This window comes from Macaca fascicularis, chromosome 1, assembly GCF_037993035.2.
Source record: "Macaca fascicularis isolate 582-1 chromosome 1, T2T-MFA8v1.1".
Taxonomy (NCBI): Eukaryota; Metazoa; Chordata; class Mammalia; order Primates; family Cercopithecidae; genus Macaca; species Macaca fascicularis.
The window spans coordinates 2,524,306-2,543,757 of record NC_088375.1 but is presented as its reverse complement, the minus strand read 5'-3'; the positions used below and the strand labels follow the sequence as shown (position 1 = coordinate 2,543,757).

General features: G+C 41.4%; 1 protein-coding gene across 25 annotated transcripts in view; it reads left to right on the top strand.

Moving 5' to 3' along the window:
• The window catches only part of CNST (consortin, connexin sorting protein), a 117,295-nt gene that overhangs the window by 26,142 nt on the left and 71,701 nt on the right, over positions 1 to 19,452 (top strand). For 23 of the 25 annotated variants that reach the window (XR_012431291.1, XR_012431070.1, XR_012431079.1 and 20 more), the window contains one exon: positions 11,706 to 12,135. The exons of the other annotated variants lie outside the window; for them this stretch is intronic. Coding sequence is in view for 14 of the 23 variants with exons in the window: in XM_005539595.5 (XP_005539652.3) it covers positions 11,757 to 12,135 (379 nt within the window). In the remaining 9 variants the exon portion in view is untranslated. The remainder of the gene's footprint in view (positions 1 to 11,705; positions 12,136 to 19,452) is intronic. 25 annotated transcript variants of the gene reach the window in all.

Here is a 19,452-nt window from a genome sequence, read left to right as displayed (position 1 = left end):
CCTTAATTCAAACAGAGATGAGATGATGGATTCTTCTGGGTTAGTCCCTGCGAGCGCTGATCTGTTCCAGCCTTGCCTTTTCTTCTGGGGAGTATCGCTTGTAGGTCCCACCAGAAGGCCTGTGGTCCCCTCTTCTTGGAAGACCTCGAACTCTGGTTTTTCCTCCAGCTCTGTGAACCTACTCAGCACTCTGCTCAGCTTTTTCGGCTTCCCAGCTAAGCTTTCTGCCCGCTTTTCTGGTTATCAGCAGGAGTCTGCCCTTGCCAGAAGTACATTCTTTCTTCATGTTTGTTTTTGCATTTGTTTAAAATGGCCGGGTGCTGGCTCAAGTCTGTAATCCCAGCACTTTGGGAGGCCCAGGCGGGTAGATCACTTGAGGTCAGGAGTTCGAGATCAGCCTGGCCGACGTGGCGAAACCCTACCTCTACTAAAAATACAAAACTTAGCTGGGCATGGTAGTGCGTGCCTGTAATCCCAGCTAATCAGGTGGCTGAAGTGGGAGAATCACTTGAACCGAGAGGCAGAGGTTGCAGTGAGCCAAGATCATACCACTGCATTCCAGCCTGGGCAACTGAGACTCTGTCTCAAAAAAACCCACAAAGAATATATACATATATATGTAGACAGCATATGTACATATGGTTTATGAACAGATATACCTACAGTGGGTATACGCATGATCAGTTTCGTTGCCTAGGCTGGGTGTGGCGGCTCACATCTGTAATCGTGGCACTTTGGGAGGCTGAGGTGGCGGGATCACTTGTGGCCAAGAGTTTGAGACCAGAGTGGACAGCATAGTGAGACTCTGTTTCTACAAAAAATTTAAAAATTAGCTGGATGTGATGGCACACACCTGTAGTCCCAGCTATTTGGGAGGCTAAGGTGGAAGGATTGCTTGAGCCCAGGAGTTCAAGGCTGCCGTGAGCTATGACCTTGCCACTGCACTCCAGCCTGGGGGACAAAGTTAGACCATGTCTCTGGGGGGGAAAAAAAATATGTGTGTGTGTGTGTGTGTGTGTGTGTGTGTGTGTGTGTGTATGTATATGTATATATATTACTGATAGTGTGCTTATAATAAGCAAAGATATATGGTATATCTTTGATATGTATCTTCATTATATAGTATATATAATATATGCCTTTTATTATATATTTGATATTTATTATATATAAAGCTGTATATCTTTGACATATCTGTATATGATACATATATAAACTCTGTCTTATGTATCTCATCTATATCAACCATATATGAGATATATAAATAAAATATATAGATATATAAATGATATATCAAATATATAGCATATCTTTTATCTGTATCTATATGTGATATATATGCAAGCTATATCTTATGTATCTCACATATATCTTAGCTATATCTGAGATACATAGATAATATATAAATATTATAAGTACACCACCAAAGTTTGGAGACTCTTGCATGTTAGTCCCTCTTCTTTAACGTGATATTGGTTCGGTAAGTACCTGTGGCCTGCCTGGTAAAAATTTTTCGAAATGCACAAAGATGAATGTCAGATATCTTATGAATGTCAGATAATTTATAATGGGGTGGTTATATAGCCCAACATATAAGCCTGAAGAAATGAACTCATAATATTAAAGGAATGCAGCAAATCAAGAGTCTTATTGGTGGGTTCTATGTATTTGCTGTGTAACCTATTTTTCTACATTTGACATATTTGAAAAACATCTCAAGATATTGGAAGTGTTCATTTTGTGGCCTCCTTAAAGTAGCAATTTGGTATTTACAACATATCTGAAAACAGCTGGTTTTTAAAAGTAATATAAAAATGATTATAGTGGTTAAGGGTACAGGCTCTGGAATCAGATTCTAAATTGAATCCTGACTTTGCCACGTAATAGCAGTGTGACCGAGGCCTATGTGTTTCATCTTTCTATTGTTGTTTACTTCTGTAAAAAATGGAAATAATTTTAGAACTACTATATGGGACTTATAAGGATTAAATTATATATATGTAACAAACTTTAAACACTGACACTTACTAAATCTTCGATAATTGTTAAAGAGATGGAGTCTTGCTGTGTTGCCCAGGCTGGTCTCAAACTCCCCGGCTGAAGCAAGCTTCTCACCCCAGCCTCTTGAGTAGCTGACACTACAGGCACACTACTGTGCCCGACTAGTCTCAGCATTTTATTCAGATAATGCAAGCTATTTTGTCAGACATCTTAAAAGAAGGTTCTAATAATTTGCTTTTGTCATTGTATTTTCAAAAATTGACATTTTAAAACAATGTATAGTTTTATGTGTCTATTTAATGAGTCAAGTGTAAGACAGTTTCCGTGAGGATATATAGTTGATACAGGCAGTAAACATGATTTTTGTTTTAAAAGAGTTGGCTATAATCTGAACCAAAGTATTTTCAAGTCTTAGATTCTGTTGGTTGCGGCTTAAAAGTATGATTGCAGTACATTTTTACAACAAAGAGGTATTTAAAACCGAATAAGCACAATTTGGATGTGTTGACTTCTCTTTTGTTTACTTAAGTAGAACTTGTATATATCTGTGCATAAGAGAGGGACAAGGGAAGAGAGATGACTATCTTTGTACTGCTTGGGTATACCCACAGTGAGGCTTTGGACCTGTCATTCCCATTTATGTAATGGATTTTGAACTCAAAAGCCCTGTAAATACATAAGCTATCTTGAACCAAGCCCCATTGTGAAAGGCAGGATTGAGGAATATGAAACAAATTATGCTTCCTTTCATTCACTTTATCTGCCCCAAGGTTTTTTGGGGAATGTGAGTCACATAATTTCATTTAATTTCTTCATATTTTTAACAGTGCTCTCTCTTCATAACTGAAAATCTGTATTTGATGTTGTTTTTCCCTTAGAATCATTACCTTCACATTTATTCTTGTTTTTCCTTTTGTATCTTGTACCTTTGTCACATTTTTATCCTTCCGGCATACCTCATAGCATACATTTTCTCTTCTATGGCCTTCCTTTTTGCTAAATGAAGAACTAAATCTTTATGAAATTATATTTTGTATTCTTATTAAAGAAATATTAAAACAATGTGATTTACTTTTGTACTGTACTATTATGTAGAAATTTAGGTATTTAGAGTGATTACTGAAAGGCTGTTTTACTGATTTTAATTACAATACTATTTAACTTTTATGAAGTACCAGGGATATTTTGAATATGGGGAAGTACGAAAAAAAGGAACAGCATGATCTAGTGATTTACATTGTGAATATGGGAAATGAGGAGGTAAAAATTAATTTTAAATAGTATCTATTTCCTTCAACAAGTATTTGCATTTGTTTAATTACAGTAATAATAATATCTATATCCAGGAAATACCTGTAGCACAACTTGTGTTAGCAAAGGAAGAATCTAAAGTGGAGTGATTCACCATGAGCCATATTTGGCTGCTGTGGCACTGCCAAGGCAATGTCATAGACAGCAGCGTTGTCCAATAGAAATATGTGAGACATATATATAATTTTGTTGTCTAGTAACCACATTAAAAATTTTCAAAGGGAGAAATTAATTTTAGTAATAGTTTATTCAGTATATCTAAAGTATTATTTCAACATGTAATCAATATATAGAATTGATGAATTCTTTTATATTGATTTTATTCATACTAAGTCATTGAAATATGGTATGTATTTTATAAATATAGCACATCTTAATTTGGACACAATTTTCATTGGAAATGCTTGAACTACATTTCAATTTCATAAAGTGTACAGGTGAAAAACATTCACATACCCAAGTTATTCCAAACATACTTAAGTTTTTCAGTAACTGAATTCATGTCCATTTAAAAATTTAAATTTGGCCGGGCCCAGTGACTCACGCCTGTAATCCCAGCACTTTGGGAGGCCGAGGTGGGCGGATCATGAGGTCAGGAGATCGAGACCATCTTGGCTAACACGGTGAAACCCCATCTCTACTAAAAATACAAAAAATTAGCCGGGCGTGGTGGTGGCACCTGTAGTCCCAGCTACTCGGGAGGCTGAGGCAGGAGAATGGCGGGAACCCGGGAGGCGGAGCTTGCAGTGAGCCGAGATGGCGCCACTCACTCTAGCCTGGGCGACAGAGCGAGACTCCGTCTCAAAAAAATACATAAATGTATTAAAATTTATAAAAATGAAAAATTGAGTCCCTCAGTATGTGTTCATATTTCAGATACTCAGTAGCCATGTGTGGTTAGTGGCTACCATTTTGAATAGCATAGGTGTAGAATAGAGCTAACAGTTGAAGATGTCAGCTAAGGAGCCCTGAGTCATTATTACTCTATTTGGAGACACAGTCTTGCTCTGTTGCCCAGGTTAGAGTGCAGTGGTGAGATCATAGCTTGCTACATCCCAGGCTCAAATGATCTTCCCCCTTCAGCCACGTAGCCGGGACTGTAGGCATGCACCACCACACCTGGCTAATTTTTATTTTTAGTGGAGACGTGGGGGTCTCACTGTGTTGCCCAGGCTGGTCTTGAACAACTGAGCTCAGACGATCCACCTGCCTCGGCCTCCCAAAGTGCTAGAATTACAGATGAGCCACCGTGCCTGGCCTAGCATACATTATTACATTGAAATTATGAGAACGACATTTTAAATGAAGTTTGTATCTAAATTCCAAATGATCTGCATTATTTTCAGAAAACAGTTTGGAGATCATCGCTACCCTCTGTGGTCCTCACTCGGGGGTCCTCAGGCTGAGATACTATTAATTCCTAGAAACTGCCTTCTGGCATACTGCTGTGGTCGACACTCATCAGTGGGATATGAAATCCACCTGGTGGATCTTGAACAGCATTTTTTAAACATATGAAATCGTATTGAATGGGATAAAGAGCGTATCAGTGATTCACCTGTGTTAAGTTTTAGCTGCATAAACGTGTGTATTTTGTGGGTTCAGGAGCTCAGTAAATGAATTTTTTATTGTGTGTCACAACGGTTTTCACCGCCATCCCTCTGAGGCATACTTTTGATTGCTGTTGTACTGAATATTGCCTCAGGGTATGTTTGTTTAAACAAAGAGTGTTAATCAGAGAAGAAAAGTATAGATTTAGCAATGAGATGTAAGTGGTATTGGAACCTATCTAATGAGTAAAGAGGTAAAAATAAATGTAAAGTGGTATGGAATGTCAGTGATAAACAGAATCATATGGATGTGGTCACTTTGTTTTTTGAGACAGGGTCTTGCTGTGTCACCCAGGCTGGAGTGCAGTGGTGAGATCTTGGCTCATTGCAACCTCTGCCTCCCAGGTTCAAGCTAGTCTCCTGCCTCAGCCTCCCAAGTACCCAGGATTACAGATGCCCACCACCATGCCCAGCTAATTTTTGTATTTTTTTTTTTTTTTTTTTTTTGAGACAGAGTCTCACGCTGTTGCCCAGGCTGGAGTGCAGTGGCGCGATCTCGGCTCACTGCAAGCTCCGCCTCCCGGGTTCCCGCCATTCTGCTGCCTCAGCCTCCTGAGTAGCTGGGACTACAGGCGCCCGCCACCGCGCCCGGCTAATTTTTTTTTGTATTTTTAGTAGAGACGGGGTTTCACTGTGGTCTCGATCTCCTGACCTTGTGATCCGCCCGCCTCGGCCTCCCAAAGTGCTGGGATTACAGGCTTGAGCCACCGCGCCCGGCCTGTATTTTTTTTAAGTAGAGACGAGGTTTCACTTTGTTGGCCAGGCTGGTCTCCAACTCCTGACCTCAAGCAATGCGCTTGCCTCGGCCTCCCAAATCACCAGGATTACAGGCATGAGCCATCACACATGGCCTTGGACGTGGCCACTTTCTTCCTCAGTTCCGAATTGGCTGGGAATAGACAAATTTGAACTTGGTGTTAATAAACTGCGTTATTAGTTTGGTGACTATATTCCTCTAAATGTTGGTTTGGCTATAAATCAAATTTAAATTTGGGCTTGAATCTTTATTCTTCAGAAGGATCTTGGCTTCAAAAGTAAAAGTATAATATTTATCTGATTTGTATGAAATACAGAAAAATGGCACCCATAGTCTTAAAGCATTTCAATGTAATACTACATATTTCACTGTGTATTCCCATAAATTATTTTAAAAAATTTTAGTAACACCTAATGTTTAATCTCTTTGGACATCCATTAAGATGTGTAAAAAATGAAGTCAAATCCTATCCAGAATTGAGATATGCTTTTGGTAAAATGGAGATTTTTTTTTCTTAGCCTGTTACTTTAAATTGTTCATTTATTTAATGTTCTTCCTTAAAGTTTGGGGGTTCTCGTGTTTTGTATAAGCCTCACTTTAATATGGTTGTTTGAAATTCTTAAGCTGTAGAGAGGCAATGCATCAAATGATTTTTATACAGTGTACATGTTTGGAATGCTTTCTTGCCACAAGAGTCTGGAAACTTGGGCAGCACTCGCTGTTGTGCTTTTAAAAGACAGAATATGCCACAATCAGTGCTGTAGCAGTGATTGTAGCATATCACTGTTTCTTTTGTGAGAATTTGTATAGACTTAGGGATTACTACAAAATAGCTTTACTGTTTAGATACAGCAGATAAGTTTGAATGCAGTCTCAACTAATAATCCTCAGGTCCCACGCACTATTAGCACACATTTTAAAATACTGTGTATTAACTAGGCGTCTTTCTCCTTGTAAATTTTCTCTTGCCCAAGTGCTTTGTAGTGAGATACTAGGTATACCAGAAGATCAGCCTGTTGAAATGCTATTCCTGTAGCATTAAGGGAGAGGAAAGAGGAAGAGACAAAAATAAACGTTTAATTTATAACTGTTTCTAAAAACAGTAAGACTATACGGATTATAAACCCCATTAGGAAGTTTATCCTATTGCTTAAGTTAAGGCATTTGTATTGAAATGTGTTAGGGATGCAGACAGAAGCCAAATATTGTGCAGTAGGTCCCATTGCCTCTCAGAATAGGGGCAGGAATGCAGATGGGATTCCATGTGTCTGACTTACCCCCGTTCAGAGAGAAACAGTAGAAAATTGTTTCCTTACTCTTTCATGAATCTAGTAAGTACAAGGCCCAGGGCTAAACATTGCAAAGAATGAAAATTATCTATGCCTGGGTTCTAAGTATTCAAATGGCTTAAATCTAGTATGACATATATGCAAAAATACAAAGTGCAGAGCCATATTTGGGAAGGACTGAATGACAACAGTGCTGTTGTACATTATGTGTTGGTCTTTGTGATGGAGAAATCAGGGAAGGCAAACTAGGGTAAGTGACTTTTGAGCCAGACCTTGATGCATTGCTAGGAATCCCTTTCCTTTCCCTTTCCTTTCCCTTCCCTTCCCTTCTCTCCCCTCCCCTCCCCTCCCCTCCCCTCCCCTCCCCTCCCCTCCCCTCCCCTCCCTTCCCCCTCCCCCTCCCCCTCCTTCCTTCCTTCCTTCCTTCCTTCCTTTTCCTTTCCTTTCATTTCCTTTCCTTTCCCTTTCTCTCTCTCTTTCCTTTCCTTTCCTCTTTTCTTTCTTCCTTTCTTTTCTTCTTTTCTTTCACAAAGTCTCCCTCTGTCACCCAGGCTGGCATGCAATGGTGCAGTCTCAGCTCACTGCAACCTCCACCCCTCAGGTTCAAGCGATTCTTCTGATTCAGCCTCCCTAGTAGCTGGGACTACAGGCATGCGCCACCACGCCTGGGTAATTTTTGTATTTTTAGTAGAAATGGAGTTTCACCATGTTGGCCAGGGCTGGTCTCGAACTCCTGACCCTCAAGTGATCCACCTGCCTCACATCTCAAAGTGCTCAGGTTACAGGCATGAGCCACTGTGCCTGGCCAGGTATCTTTATTTCTTAAACTACAGCATATTCACACCTTAGAAAGAGCATGAAAGTCAATCTTAGAAAATATTTTATAAAATTATCTTATGAGTTAAATTATGTCATCACAAGAGTTGCAGGCAAAATGTCTTGAGGCCCACAGAAATGGGTATGTACTTTACTGGTAATAGCGACTTTACTTAAATGGTATATCCCCCCTGCACCTACCCGCTTAAGAAAGTTTCCGACGGAAGTTGAGCTACGTAGGAAGTGAGGTACTGTGTGGATCTAGTACTTCGCAGGGAAAGAGAAGCCCTTCCAGGAACGTGAACTTGTTGGTCGTTAGATTTGTGTCCTCTGCTGTAGGGTAGATCCCTAATTGGGGCATACCATAGCTGGAATGAAATATAAGTTATTGTCTCCCTATTGTCCATATCAGGATTATAACTGGTCTAAATTCCATTTCTTTTTTTTTTTTTTTTTTTTTTTTGAGACGGAGTCTTGCTCTGTCACCCAGGCTGGAGTGCTGTGGCTGCGATCTGGGCTCACTGCAAGCTCCGCCTCCCGGGTTTACGCCATTCTCCTGTCTCAGCCTCCCGAGTAGCTGGGACTACAGGCGCCCGCCACCTCGCCCGGCTAGTTTTTTGTATTTTTTAGTAGAGACGGGGTTTCACCGTGTTAGCCAGGATGGTCTCGATCTCCTGACCTCGTGATCCGCCCGTCTCGGCCTCCCAAAGTGCTGGGATTACAGGCTTGAGCCACCGCGCCCGGCCTCTAAATTCCATTTCTAAACTTACTAGCTGAGGGACTCGATGAGATACAAGTCTTGGCTTCTTATCAGTAAAATGGCACTAAAATTACCTATCTGCTAGGGTCATTGCAAGAATTGAATAGGAATGTTAGGCTAAATAGTTTAAGTCAGGGCTTGGCACATGACACTCAACAAAGCTGTAAATATGCTCTGTAACTTCATACTTCCCAAAGAGTCTTTCGATTTTTTTGGGTTTTAGTTTTTCTTAAAGAGACAGGGTCTTGCTATGTTACCCAGGCTGATCTTGAACTCCTGGCCTCAGGCAGTCCTCTGGCCTCAGTCTCCCAAAGTGCTGGAATAACAGACATGAGCCACCAAGTCCAGCCACAGCAAGAAGTCTTAATGACTAATTTCTAAGTTTCTTAGTCGTCTGAAACAGAGTGCTCAGAATGGATATTAAACACTCCAGGAACTGAATGAGATATCGCTGTCATAAATTCATCCTTCAGCCTTCTGCAGTGATGCTGCTTAGCATCGGTCTGTTGTTAGGAACCTCATCATTTCTGGGATGTCTGGAAAAGCTGTTACTGAAGCTGTGGTAAGGCTAAGGCCTCAGTCGAGTAGACCTATCAGTGCTTTCTATCAACCTGTGAGATTTGGGAAGTAATAACTTTTATCGAGCTTTTACTGTGGGCCAAATACTCCACTAAATGCTTTACCAGCAGCGTTGACTAAGCTTCAAAAATGACTCCTTGAGGTAGGTGTTACAGTTCTTCAGTTTTACAGATGAGAAAATTGAGGCTTGTGGATGCTAAGTAACTTTACTAAAGTTGCAAAAACAGCTTGTTAAATGGCAGAGTCAAACTTGAACCCAGGTCTGCCTGCACTCTTACCCATGATGCTGTACCTCCTGGGATCCGATGTCAGGAGGAACTAGTTTCAGGTCCAGTTCCACTTCTTGCCAGGAATATGATCTTAAGTTATTTTGCCTCTTTGAGTTTCAGATTTTTCATCTAAAACCCTGTGAATACCCATGATGTAGGCTTGCTTTGAGTACTAGAAAGAAGGTATAAGGTATGAGGTTCCTGGCATAGTTTCTGTTTTGTTTTGTCTTTTGAGACAGGGTCTGGCTCTGTTGTCCAGGCTGGAGTGCAGTGGCACAATCATGGCTCACTGCACCCTCTACCTCCTGAGCTCAATTGATCCTGCCACCTCAGCCTTCTGAGTAGCTGGGACTGCGGGTGCACATTACCACATCCGACTAATTTATAAAAATGTATATATAGAGAGACAGGGTCTCACACTGTTGCCCACGCTGGTCCCAAACTTCTGGACTCAAATTATCCTCCAACCTTGGCCTCCCAAAGTGTTGGAATTATAGGTGTAAACCACTGTACCTGGTCCCTGGCACAGTTTCTGTTTCATGATAGAGCCTCAGCAAGACGTGACTGTTACCGTTTTAGGCTCTCTATACAATGCTTTCTAGTTCCACCATCCCCCGTGGCCTGTGACCTCCAGGTCTCTTGAAGGTAAAAGTAAAAGCTTATGCTTTCAATTGCAGATATGTGTTAGAATACCTCTTAATTACATAAACGGGAAAACAGCTGAGGATGTTACCAGTTTCACAGATCAGTAGAGATATGTAGTATATATTATGAGGAAAATAATACCAGCCAGATTTAGATATTTTAGTCTCCGAGTTGCAAAATATGCTGAAAATATATGATGGTGTAACAGGACGAGCTGCAGACAAAACTCCTCCGACACCAGATTAAAGAAGGGAGAGGCTTCATTTGGCCGGGAGCGTCAGCAGACTCGCGTCTTAAGAGCCGAGCTCCCTGAAAAAGAAATTCTTGGCCCATTTAAGGGCTTACAGCTCTAAGGGGTCCATGTGAAAGGGTCGTGATGGATCGAGCAAGCGTGGGGAACGTGACTCGGGGGGCTACATGCATCAGCTAACAGAACAGAAAGTTTTGCAGGGCTTCCTCGTACAATGTCTGGAATTTACAGATAACACAAGTAGTTTAGGTCAGGGGTAAATATTATTTTTTTAGCCACCAGGGTCGAGTGGGGGTGCCAAGGCCGTCTGGCTATTTATCGTCTGTTTCTTTCTAACTTTTTGCTTTCTCCCTTTTCTCCTGTCTTCTAAACTAGGCAAAAGTGGGGGAGAGGAGGCTAGCAGGAGAAGCGGTGGTCTCCTTCCTTAATGATATAGGGAGAATATTTTATTTTGTACTTCTCATGTTTTTAAAGACTGTACTTTATATACATGTTTCTAAAGATTAAGCGTTTCTACTCATTAAGTTGAAGAATCTTTAGAAGTCCTCTCACTGAGGTTTTTTTCCAGAATTACTGGAATATTTCTTTTATACCTATCATTTTTCTTAAAATGTAATATACTTTTAGATAATAAGAGGAGATAAAAGATGACTGATAAAGGGCTTGCAGTCTGTTTTGTTAATTTTAAAAATATTATTGGTATTCTTCAAGCAGATTTAGCTTTTCTTCTAGTTCTCCACTAAGAGTAGCCTAGAGTTAACCATGGCCTTTTTTTTTTTTTTTGTAAGTGTTCAAAAGGATTTTGATGACAACTCTAAGGTACCTTCCAGGGCTTATTTTTAGGAGATAAAAGAGATAATGATAGTATAAATATATGCTACCCAAACTTCCCCTCACATACTTTTTTCTAGGTTTTTTTTAAGAAAAAAATCTGTAAACATTTTCATTTCCAAATATTGCTGCTGTTTAGCCAGGGAAGAACTTATACAAGTAGCTTTCAGTTGTCTGCTAAGTGTCCAGAGATCAACATAAGAGACCAGTTTCAGCACGTAACCTATTTAGTCATTTCATTAAGGCAGCGGTCCCAACCTGATGCACATTAGACTCACCTAGAGGACTTCAAAAATAGCGGTGCCTAGGTTCCATCCTCAGTGATTCCAGTGGAATGGTGTAGAACAGAATTTGGGCATCCTCTCAGGTGATTATCTTGAGGAGCCAGGGTTGACTCCTATGGTATTCACGTGAGAACCAGCTGAGTTTGGGGTTGGGTTGGATATGTTGAAAGGGAATGAACTTAAGTCATTTCCTTCTCTTCCCTATTTACAGTGAAACAACCTAAGAGGAGGGGAAAATCAGAGATCACTGAGAATCTGCAAAGGTTAGAAAATGAAGTAGCTCTTTTCTTTTTGTCATTGTAGACATGGAAGGTCTTTAATATAACTTTAAATGGTTCAGCAAAGGATGCTCTAATGGATGACAGCGATACTCCTACATATAATCTGCAAATAGAACCACAAGATGGATGTCATCCTGGTGACAGCGTGGAAAGGAGTGTGACCTGCCTGCCTTCTGCATCAGATGAAAATGAAAATCAGCTTGATGGGGACGGGCCTGAGCATCTGACCAGCAGCGACAGTGCAATGGGAAAGCCCCAAGTGTCTGAGCAGGACAGTCTCAATAATAATGAAAGCTGCATATTGAGCTGCGAGGTGGCCGCAGGTGAGGACTCAGAAAACACCCTTTGTGAAGGCTCCAGAGATGAACAGGCCTTCTTGGGAAAGGACAAAAAAATACCTGGAAAAAGAAGTCCAAGAAGCAAAAAAGGGACTGCTAAGAAGATACCACCAGGTATTTTTTAAAATAGTATTTATTCTCTTCTTTAATTAATTAAAAATGAACCTCCTTCCCCTCCCATACCGTCTTTACTGTCCTGCATCTTGCTTCTTTCTTAAGCTATTCTGGAGCTAGTTCCACCATAGCACAAGTAGATCCAACTGAGTGATATTCCGTGCATGTGATACGTCTCCACACTGTTTCACTGTATGGGTGTAACACAATTTTTTAAATCACTTCCTTATGGCCCTTCCCAATCTTTTACTATCATAAACAGTGCTAAGGCCGGGTGCGGTGGCTCACACTTGTAATTAGCACATTGGGAGGCTGAGGTGGGTGGATTACCTGAGGTTGGGGATTCAAGACCAGCCTGGCTGACATGGTGAAACCCCATCTCTACTAAAAATACAAAAAATTAGCTGGGCCGGGCACGGTGGCTCACGCCTGTAACCCCAGCACTTTGGGAGGCCGAGATGGGCGGATCACGAGGTCAGGAGATCGAGACCACGGTGAAACCCCGTTTCTACTAAAAATACAAAAAATTAGCCGGGCGCGGTGGCGGGCGCCTGTAGTCCCAGCTACTCAGGAGGCTGAGGCAGGAGAATGGCGTGAACCCGGGAGGCGGAGCTTGCAGTGAGCCGAGATTGCGCCACTGCACTCCAGCCTGGGCGACAGAGCAAGACTCTGTCTCAAAAAAAAAAAAAAAAAAAAAAAAAAAATTAGCTGGATGCAGTGGCGGGCGCCTGTAATCCCAGCTACTCTGGAGGCTGAGGCAGAAGAATCGCTTGAACCTGGGAGGCAGAGGTTGCGGTGAGCCGAGATCGTGCCACTGCACTCCAGCCTGGCTACAGAGTGAGACTTCGTCTCAAAAAAAAAAAAATAAAAAAAAAAGTGCTGAAATTGACATCCTTTGTATATGTTTTCACATTAGGTACTTTAAATATATGCAGTCTCCTCCTTTATAAGTTAGACCATTTTCTACCAATATCAACTTTTAAAATTGCCTTCTGTCGTTCCTGTGGCTTTGACCTCTAACCTGTGAGTTTAGATGCTAGTATGACCTCTTCATAGATCTTTCCATCTCATTCAGCAGGTAAATAAAGTACATGAACATATATTAATATACAATTTAATATGTAGTGTTGAATAAGGCATCTGTTCTAATTATCTGTATCACTTTGGTTAAAAAGTAATTCAGAGTATTTCTCATTTGTGTATGCAGTTTGGCAGTTGAAGTTTAGAGCTATGGAATTTTTGGCCTGAATCACAGGGCCCCCTTGGGAAAAGGCAGCCTCTGGTTATTTTTGATCAGAAACACGTGAGCCTAGAAAGTTTTGGTATGCCCTAGACTGGATTCCTTAGTGTAGTATCACTTTACGCAAGCCAACAGATTTTACATCAGACTCTAGTGAACTAAGTGGAATGTCTCTTCATCTTCTGTTCTCTTCTTTGGTTAATTAGAAATATATCTGTCTATATCATATTTTTTATTTGTATTTTTAAAATTTGAAGTAAAATATAAAACTTTTCAGTTTCTTTTTTTTTTTTTTTTTTTTTTTTTTTGAGACGGAGTCTCGCTCTGTAGCCCAGGCTGGAGTGCAGTGGCCGGATCTCAGCTCACTGCAAGCTCCGCCTCCCGGGTTCACGCCATTCTCCGGCCTCAGCCTCCCGAGTAGCTGGGACTACAGGCGCCCGCCACCTCGCCCGGCTATTTTTTTTGTATTTCTTAGTAGAGACGGGGTTTCACCGTGTTAGCCAGGATGGTCTCGATCTCCTGACCTCGTGATCCGCCCATCTCGGCCTCCCAAAGTGCTGGGGTTACAGGCTTGAGCCACCGCGCCCGGCCAAAACTTTTCAGTTTCTACAAATTAATCCATATTTATTCTATAAGGTAATTTGAAAACTTTTTAATATAATTCATAATCTGGCTTTCTGGTTAATGTAACTGATAATTTGGCTTTTCATGTCCCTGTGAGCCGAGGGAGACTTAGGAGTCTCCTTTTCTTAGGAGATTTAAAATAATTTGTAACCAGGGATATGAAAGCTTTTTTTTTTTTTGAGGCGAGCCACGCTCTCACCCAGTACGGAGTGCAGTGGCGTGATCTCGGCTCACTGCAACCTCCGCCTCCCGGATTCAAGCAATTATCCTGCCTCGGATGATTATCCTGCCTCAACCTCTTGAGTAGCTGGGATTGCAGGCGTGCACCACCACGCCCCGCTTATTTTTTTTGTATTTTTAATAGAGACAGGGTTTCACCATGTTGGCCAGGCTGGTCTCAAACTCCTGACCTAGTGATCCGCCCACCTCTGCTCCTAAAGTGCTGGGATTAAAGGCGTGAGCCACCACGCCCCGCGAAAGCATTTCTTAAAAGATCTAATAAGCAGAGGATATTTATAGTACTATGTATATATAAATCATTCTATAACTATCATTCAAGGGCAAATTCACCAGGCCTCTCAATCCGATTTTGTGGTTTTTTTTTTTTTTTTTTTTTTTTTTTTTTTTTTTTTTTGAGACGGCGTCTCGCTCTGTCGCCCAGGCTGGAGTGCAGTGGCGCGATCTCGGCTCACTGCAAGCTCCGCCTCCCGGGTTCACTCCATTCTCCTGCCTCAGCCTCCCGAGTAGCTGGGACTACAGGCGCCCACAACCGCGCCCGGCTAATTTTTTGTATTTTTAGTAGAGACGGGGTTTCACCGTGGTCTCGATCTCCTGACCTTGTGATCCGCCCGCCTCGGCCTCCCAAAGTGCTGGGATTACAGGCGTGAGCCACCGCGCCCGGCTGTGGTTTTATTTTCAAGACAGCGTTTCATTCTGTCACCCAAGCTGAAGTACAGTGGCATGACCGTGGCTCTCTGCAGCCTTGACCTCCCAGGCACAAGAGAGTCTCCCACTGCAGCCTCTGGTAGCTGGGACAACAGGCGTGTGCCACCATGCCTGATGAATTTTTCTTTTATTTTTATTTCTGTAGATAAAGGATCTCTCACTGTTGCCCAAGCTGATCTTAAATTCCTGGCCTCAAGCAATCCTCCTGCCTAGGCCTCCCAAAGTGTTGGGATTATAGGCATCTTATGATGTAAGAACTGATGCTTAGTTGCATATCTATGAGTCAGTCATAGCTTTAAGATTATGAGTCCTTTTACTCCTCCCTTCCATGACCTTTATTCCACTTTCCTTAGGTGTGATTATATTATTATTATTTTTATTTTAGAGACAGGATCATGCTACCTTGCCCAGGTTAGTTTCAAACTCCTGGGCTCAAGTGATCCTTTAATCTCAGCTTCTTGAATACCTGGGACTACAGGTGTACACCACTGGGCCTAGCTTATAATTTAAAGTTATTTAGTATTTAGAATACTGTGACTCACTATCCGCTAATGCATTTGAAACATATGATTTATAAAATCTAGGGATAGTCTTTATACAGCTTGCTTTAAACATCATTTTCTATATCTTATATAAAGTGAGTTTAAGAGAGTGAGAAACGCCAGACCTGGTGGCTCACACCTGTAATCCCAGCACTTTAGGAGGCTGACAGGGCGGATCACTTGCAGGAGTGACCAGCCTGGCCAACATGGCGAAACCCCATCTCTAAAAAAATACAAAAATTAGCTGGGCCTGGTGGCATGCACCTGTAGTCCCAGCTACTCAGCAGGCTGAGGTGAGAGAATGGTTTGAGCCTGAGAGGCGGAGGTTGCAGTGAGCCAAGATCCTGCCACTGCACTCCAGTCTAGGCGACAGCACCAGACCTTGTCTCAAAGGAGTAAGAAGACAGAATCAGGAGTTATAAAACCCATGTACAAATCTTACGGTTTTAGGTCACTTGGTGAGACTGAAGCAGTCTCTACTTCATTGTTTTCATCTGTATAATGATGATGTTCATCTACCTAAATCTATGAAATTCCTTCTTAAGCTGTGAGTTTCTTAGATTTCATAGTAGAGGTGGTATACTCTATACTTAAAATTTGGTGATTCGCCTCTAGTGCATCTATAGGGTTTTTATGTTTTAGAGATACATTTTTGTTTGTCTTTTAAGTTTTGTTGATAAATTAAAAGAAAGGAGACTGCTGTCTGCCCGGGCTGGCCGTGGACGAGGCAGGACTGAGTGTCCTGGGGTGAGTTAGCAGGGCATGGGTGTTTGAGATGGGGGGCCCTTAATTTGAAACTGAATAGGATTATTTTGGGTGTGGAATTAATCCTTTCTAGATGTGGAAGAGACCTAGAATGGGAAGAAGCTTTAGTATTGCCTGGAAAGCTTCCCTCAGAGTTTAGTTGCTGGGACCCCATCCTGAGAACTCGCTTCAGCCTGTCCTCTCTCAGTACGTATCCGTCACCTGGTCTAAGTAGTGTTGTCTCCCTGTGACTTCTCTAGTCAGTCTATTTCTCTCCATCTTCACTGCCACAGTTCAGCATCATCTTCAGCCAGAGTACTGCAAAAGCCCCTAAATTTGTTTCCCATCTTGCTTCCATCCTCCATGTCAAAAATAAAGCAAAGAGTTTACACATAGGAGTTTAGACAAGGACGTGTTTACTCTGTTTTTTCGGTTAAATTCTTAGATCCTAAGTAAATAAAGTTTCAAAATTTTCAGACGAGTACTTTTCTAATAATTGAATAGCTTCTCAAATGTGAATGACATGTAAAACATGACATTCAGTTGCAAACCGGAAATGCAGTTTTTTGTAGGTAGGTGCTCTTGTAACACTTTTTAGACAATATAAAATATAAAAATAAAGAAAAGACAAAAAAATAGAAAATGTAAAATAAAGTAAATTTATTCACTCTTATGCTCCCTTACCTGGTTTAATTTGTAGTAATTTTTCAGTTACTACTGTCCAAAGGCTAGTACTGGAAAAAAAATGATAGTGCAGGAGTCTTGTTACTGAAAGTCGTGTTACTATTAGGAGACATGTCACTATTTATGGGTTTGCTGGAGGCAGTATTTGTGTCAGTGGCGAAAACCTTGATCTTAGCCTCGGGGAAGTCCACTTGTCATTATATAATGAGCTTTTTTTTTTTCCTTAAGAGAATTGAATCCCCTTGATATGGTTAATGAAGCACGGTTTCAAGCTGTGTTACAACAAGTTTTCACTGTCGGGCGGTCGCGTTGGCTCATGCCTGTAATCGTAGCACTTTCAGAAGCTACTGCGGGAGGACTGCTTGAGCCAAGGAGTTTGCTACCAGCCTGGGCAACACAGGGAGCCCTCATCTCTACAAAAAGTAAAATAATTAGCTAGGCATGGAGGCACGCACCTGTAGTCCCAGCTACTTGGGAGGCTGAGGTGGGAGGATCACAGCAACACTGCACCCCAGCTTGGGAGACAGAGAGAGATCCTGTCTCAAAAAAGAAAAAGAAAAAATTTTTCACTGTAGTTAAATTGGCAAAGCTTTAGGTAAATATTATCCTAAAAACTAATGGCCATTATTTATTTATTACTATTTTTCACATTACTTCTTACCTGGGGGAGAAAAACAATGGAACTTAATGTTTGGTTTTTTTTTAACAGCTTTATTAAGATGTAATTCATTTACATACAATTCAGCTACTTAAAATATGCAATTCACTGATTTTTGGTCTACTCACAGGGATGTGTAACCATCAGTAGTCAATTTTCGCATGTGTTTTTCACCACACAAAGGAGCCCTTACATATTAGCACCCACTTCTTACTTCCACTTAGACATCACAACCCGAGGCAACCATTAATCTACTTCCTTTTTCTATAGATTTGTCTACTCTGAACATTGCATATCGGTGGAATCATGCAATAGATGGCCTTTGACTGGCTTCTTTTTTTTTTTTTTTTTTTTTTTTTTTTTTTTTTTTTTTGAGACAGAGTCTTGCTCTGTAGCCCGGGCTGGAGTGCAGTGGCCGGATCTCAGCTCACTGCAAGCTCCGCCTCCCGGGTTTACGCCATTCTCCTGCCTCAGCCTCCCGAGTAGCTGGGACTACAGGCGCCCGCCACCTCGCCCGGCTAGTTTTTTTGTATTTTTAGTAGAGACCGGGTTTCACCGTGTTAGCCAGGATGGTCTCGATCTCCTGACCTTGTGATCCGCCCGTCTCGGCCTCCCAAAGTGCTGGGATTACAGGCTTGAGCCACCGCGCCCGGCCTTGACTGGCTTCTTTCACTTAACATGTTTTCATGGTTGACCCATTTTGTAGCATGTATCAGGACTTTGTTCCTTCTTGTGGTCAAGGAACATTATGTTGCATGGATAGACCGTATTTCATTTAGACATCAGCTGAGGGATGTTTGGGTTGTTTCCGTTTTTGACTGTTCTCCTGTGAACGCTGGCATACAAGTTTTCATAGAGACATATGTTTCCATTTCCCTTCGTTACATATTCTAGGAGTAGAATTGCTGGATCATATGGTCACTTTATGCCAAACAGTTTTCCAAAGCAACTGCACCATTTTACGGTCCTGCCAGCACTGTATGAGGGTTACAGTTTCTCTACATCTTCACCAACACTTGTTAATATCTATTTGATTGTCTCCATGTAGTTTTAAAAAAATTGTAATTCATATACCATAAACTTCACCTTTTTAAAGGGTAAATTTAGTGGTTTTAATATATTCACAAAGTTGTACAATCTAATTCCAGAACATTTGATCCTCCAGGAAGAAATCATGTACCCATTAGCAGTCACTCCTCATTCTTCCCTTCCTCAACCCCTGGCAACCACTGTCCCGTAAATGTTATATATTTGCATGAGACAAGTTTAGATTATGTGTTTTATGGTTGTCATAACAACGTTAGATGTTTACTCAGTACCAGTCACCATAGTATCGAAGCATTTGACAAAACAGTTCAGCAAATGGCGGGAAGCCAGAAATAGGCAGCACATGGAAACTGGGAAGGGAAGGCCTTTCTCAGTTGACCTGACACTGTCAGTGCCCTGACTTGTTTCTCGGGAGGCCTTCACAGTGTGGCCAGCTGAAGGATGACAGGGAGGCCAGAACCTTAGGAAGGATCTTAGAGCCTTAGAAAGCCTGCAGTCAGGCTGGTGTAGTGAGAACAAAGACTTTGGATTTGAATCTTGGTTACTTGAGTCTTGGTTCTGCCTGTTTTTACCTGTATGATCTTAGAAAAGGAACTCATTTCCCTGAACCTCTTTTTCTCATCTGTAAGGAAGGCTGATCCTACATGTCTTGCAGGATTGTCCTTAGAATGAACCGCTCTGTATGTAAACCTCTTTATAAAGCACCCAGCATAAAAGAGGATCTTCTATGTGGTGGCAGTTGTGTTTATGTGTGTCACAAGATGATATTTATTTACTTATTTATTTAAGACAGGGTTTTATTCTGTTACCTAGGCTGGAGTACAGTGGCGTAA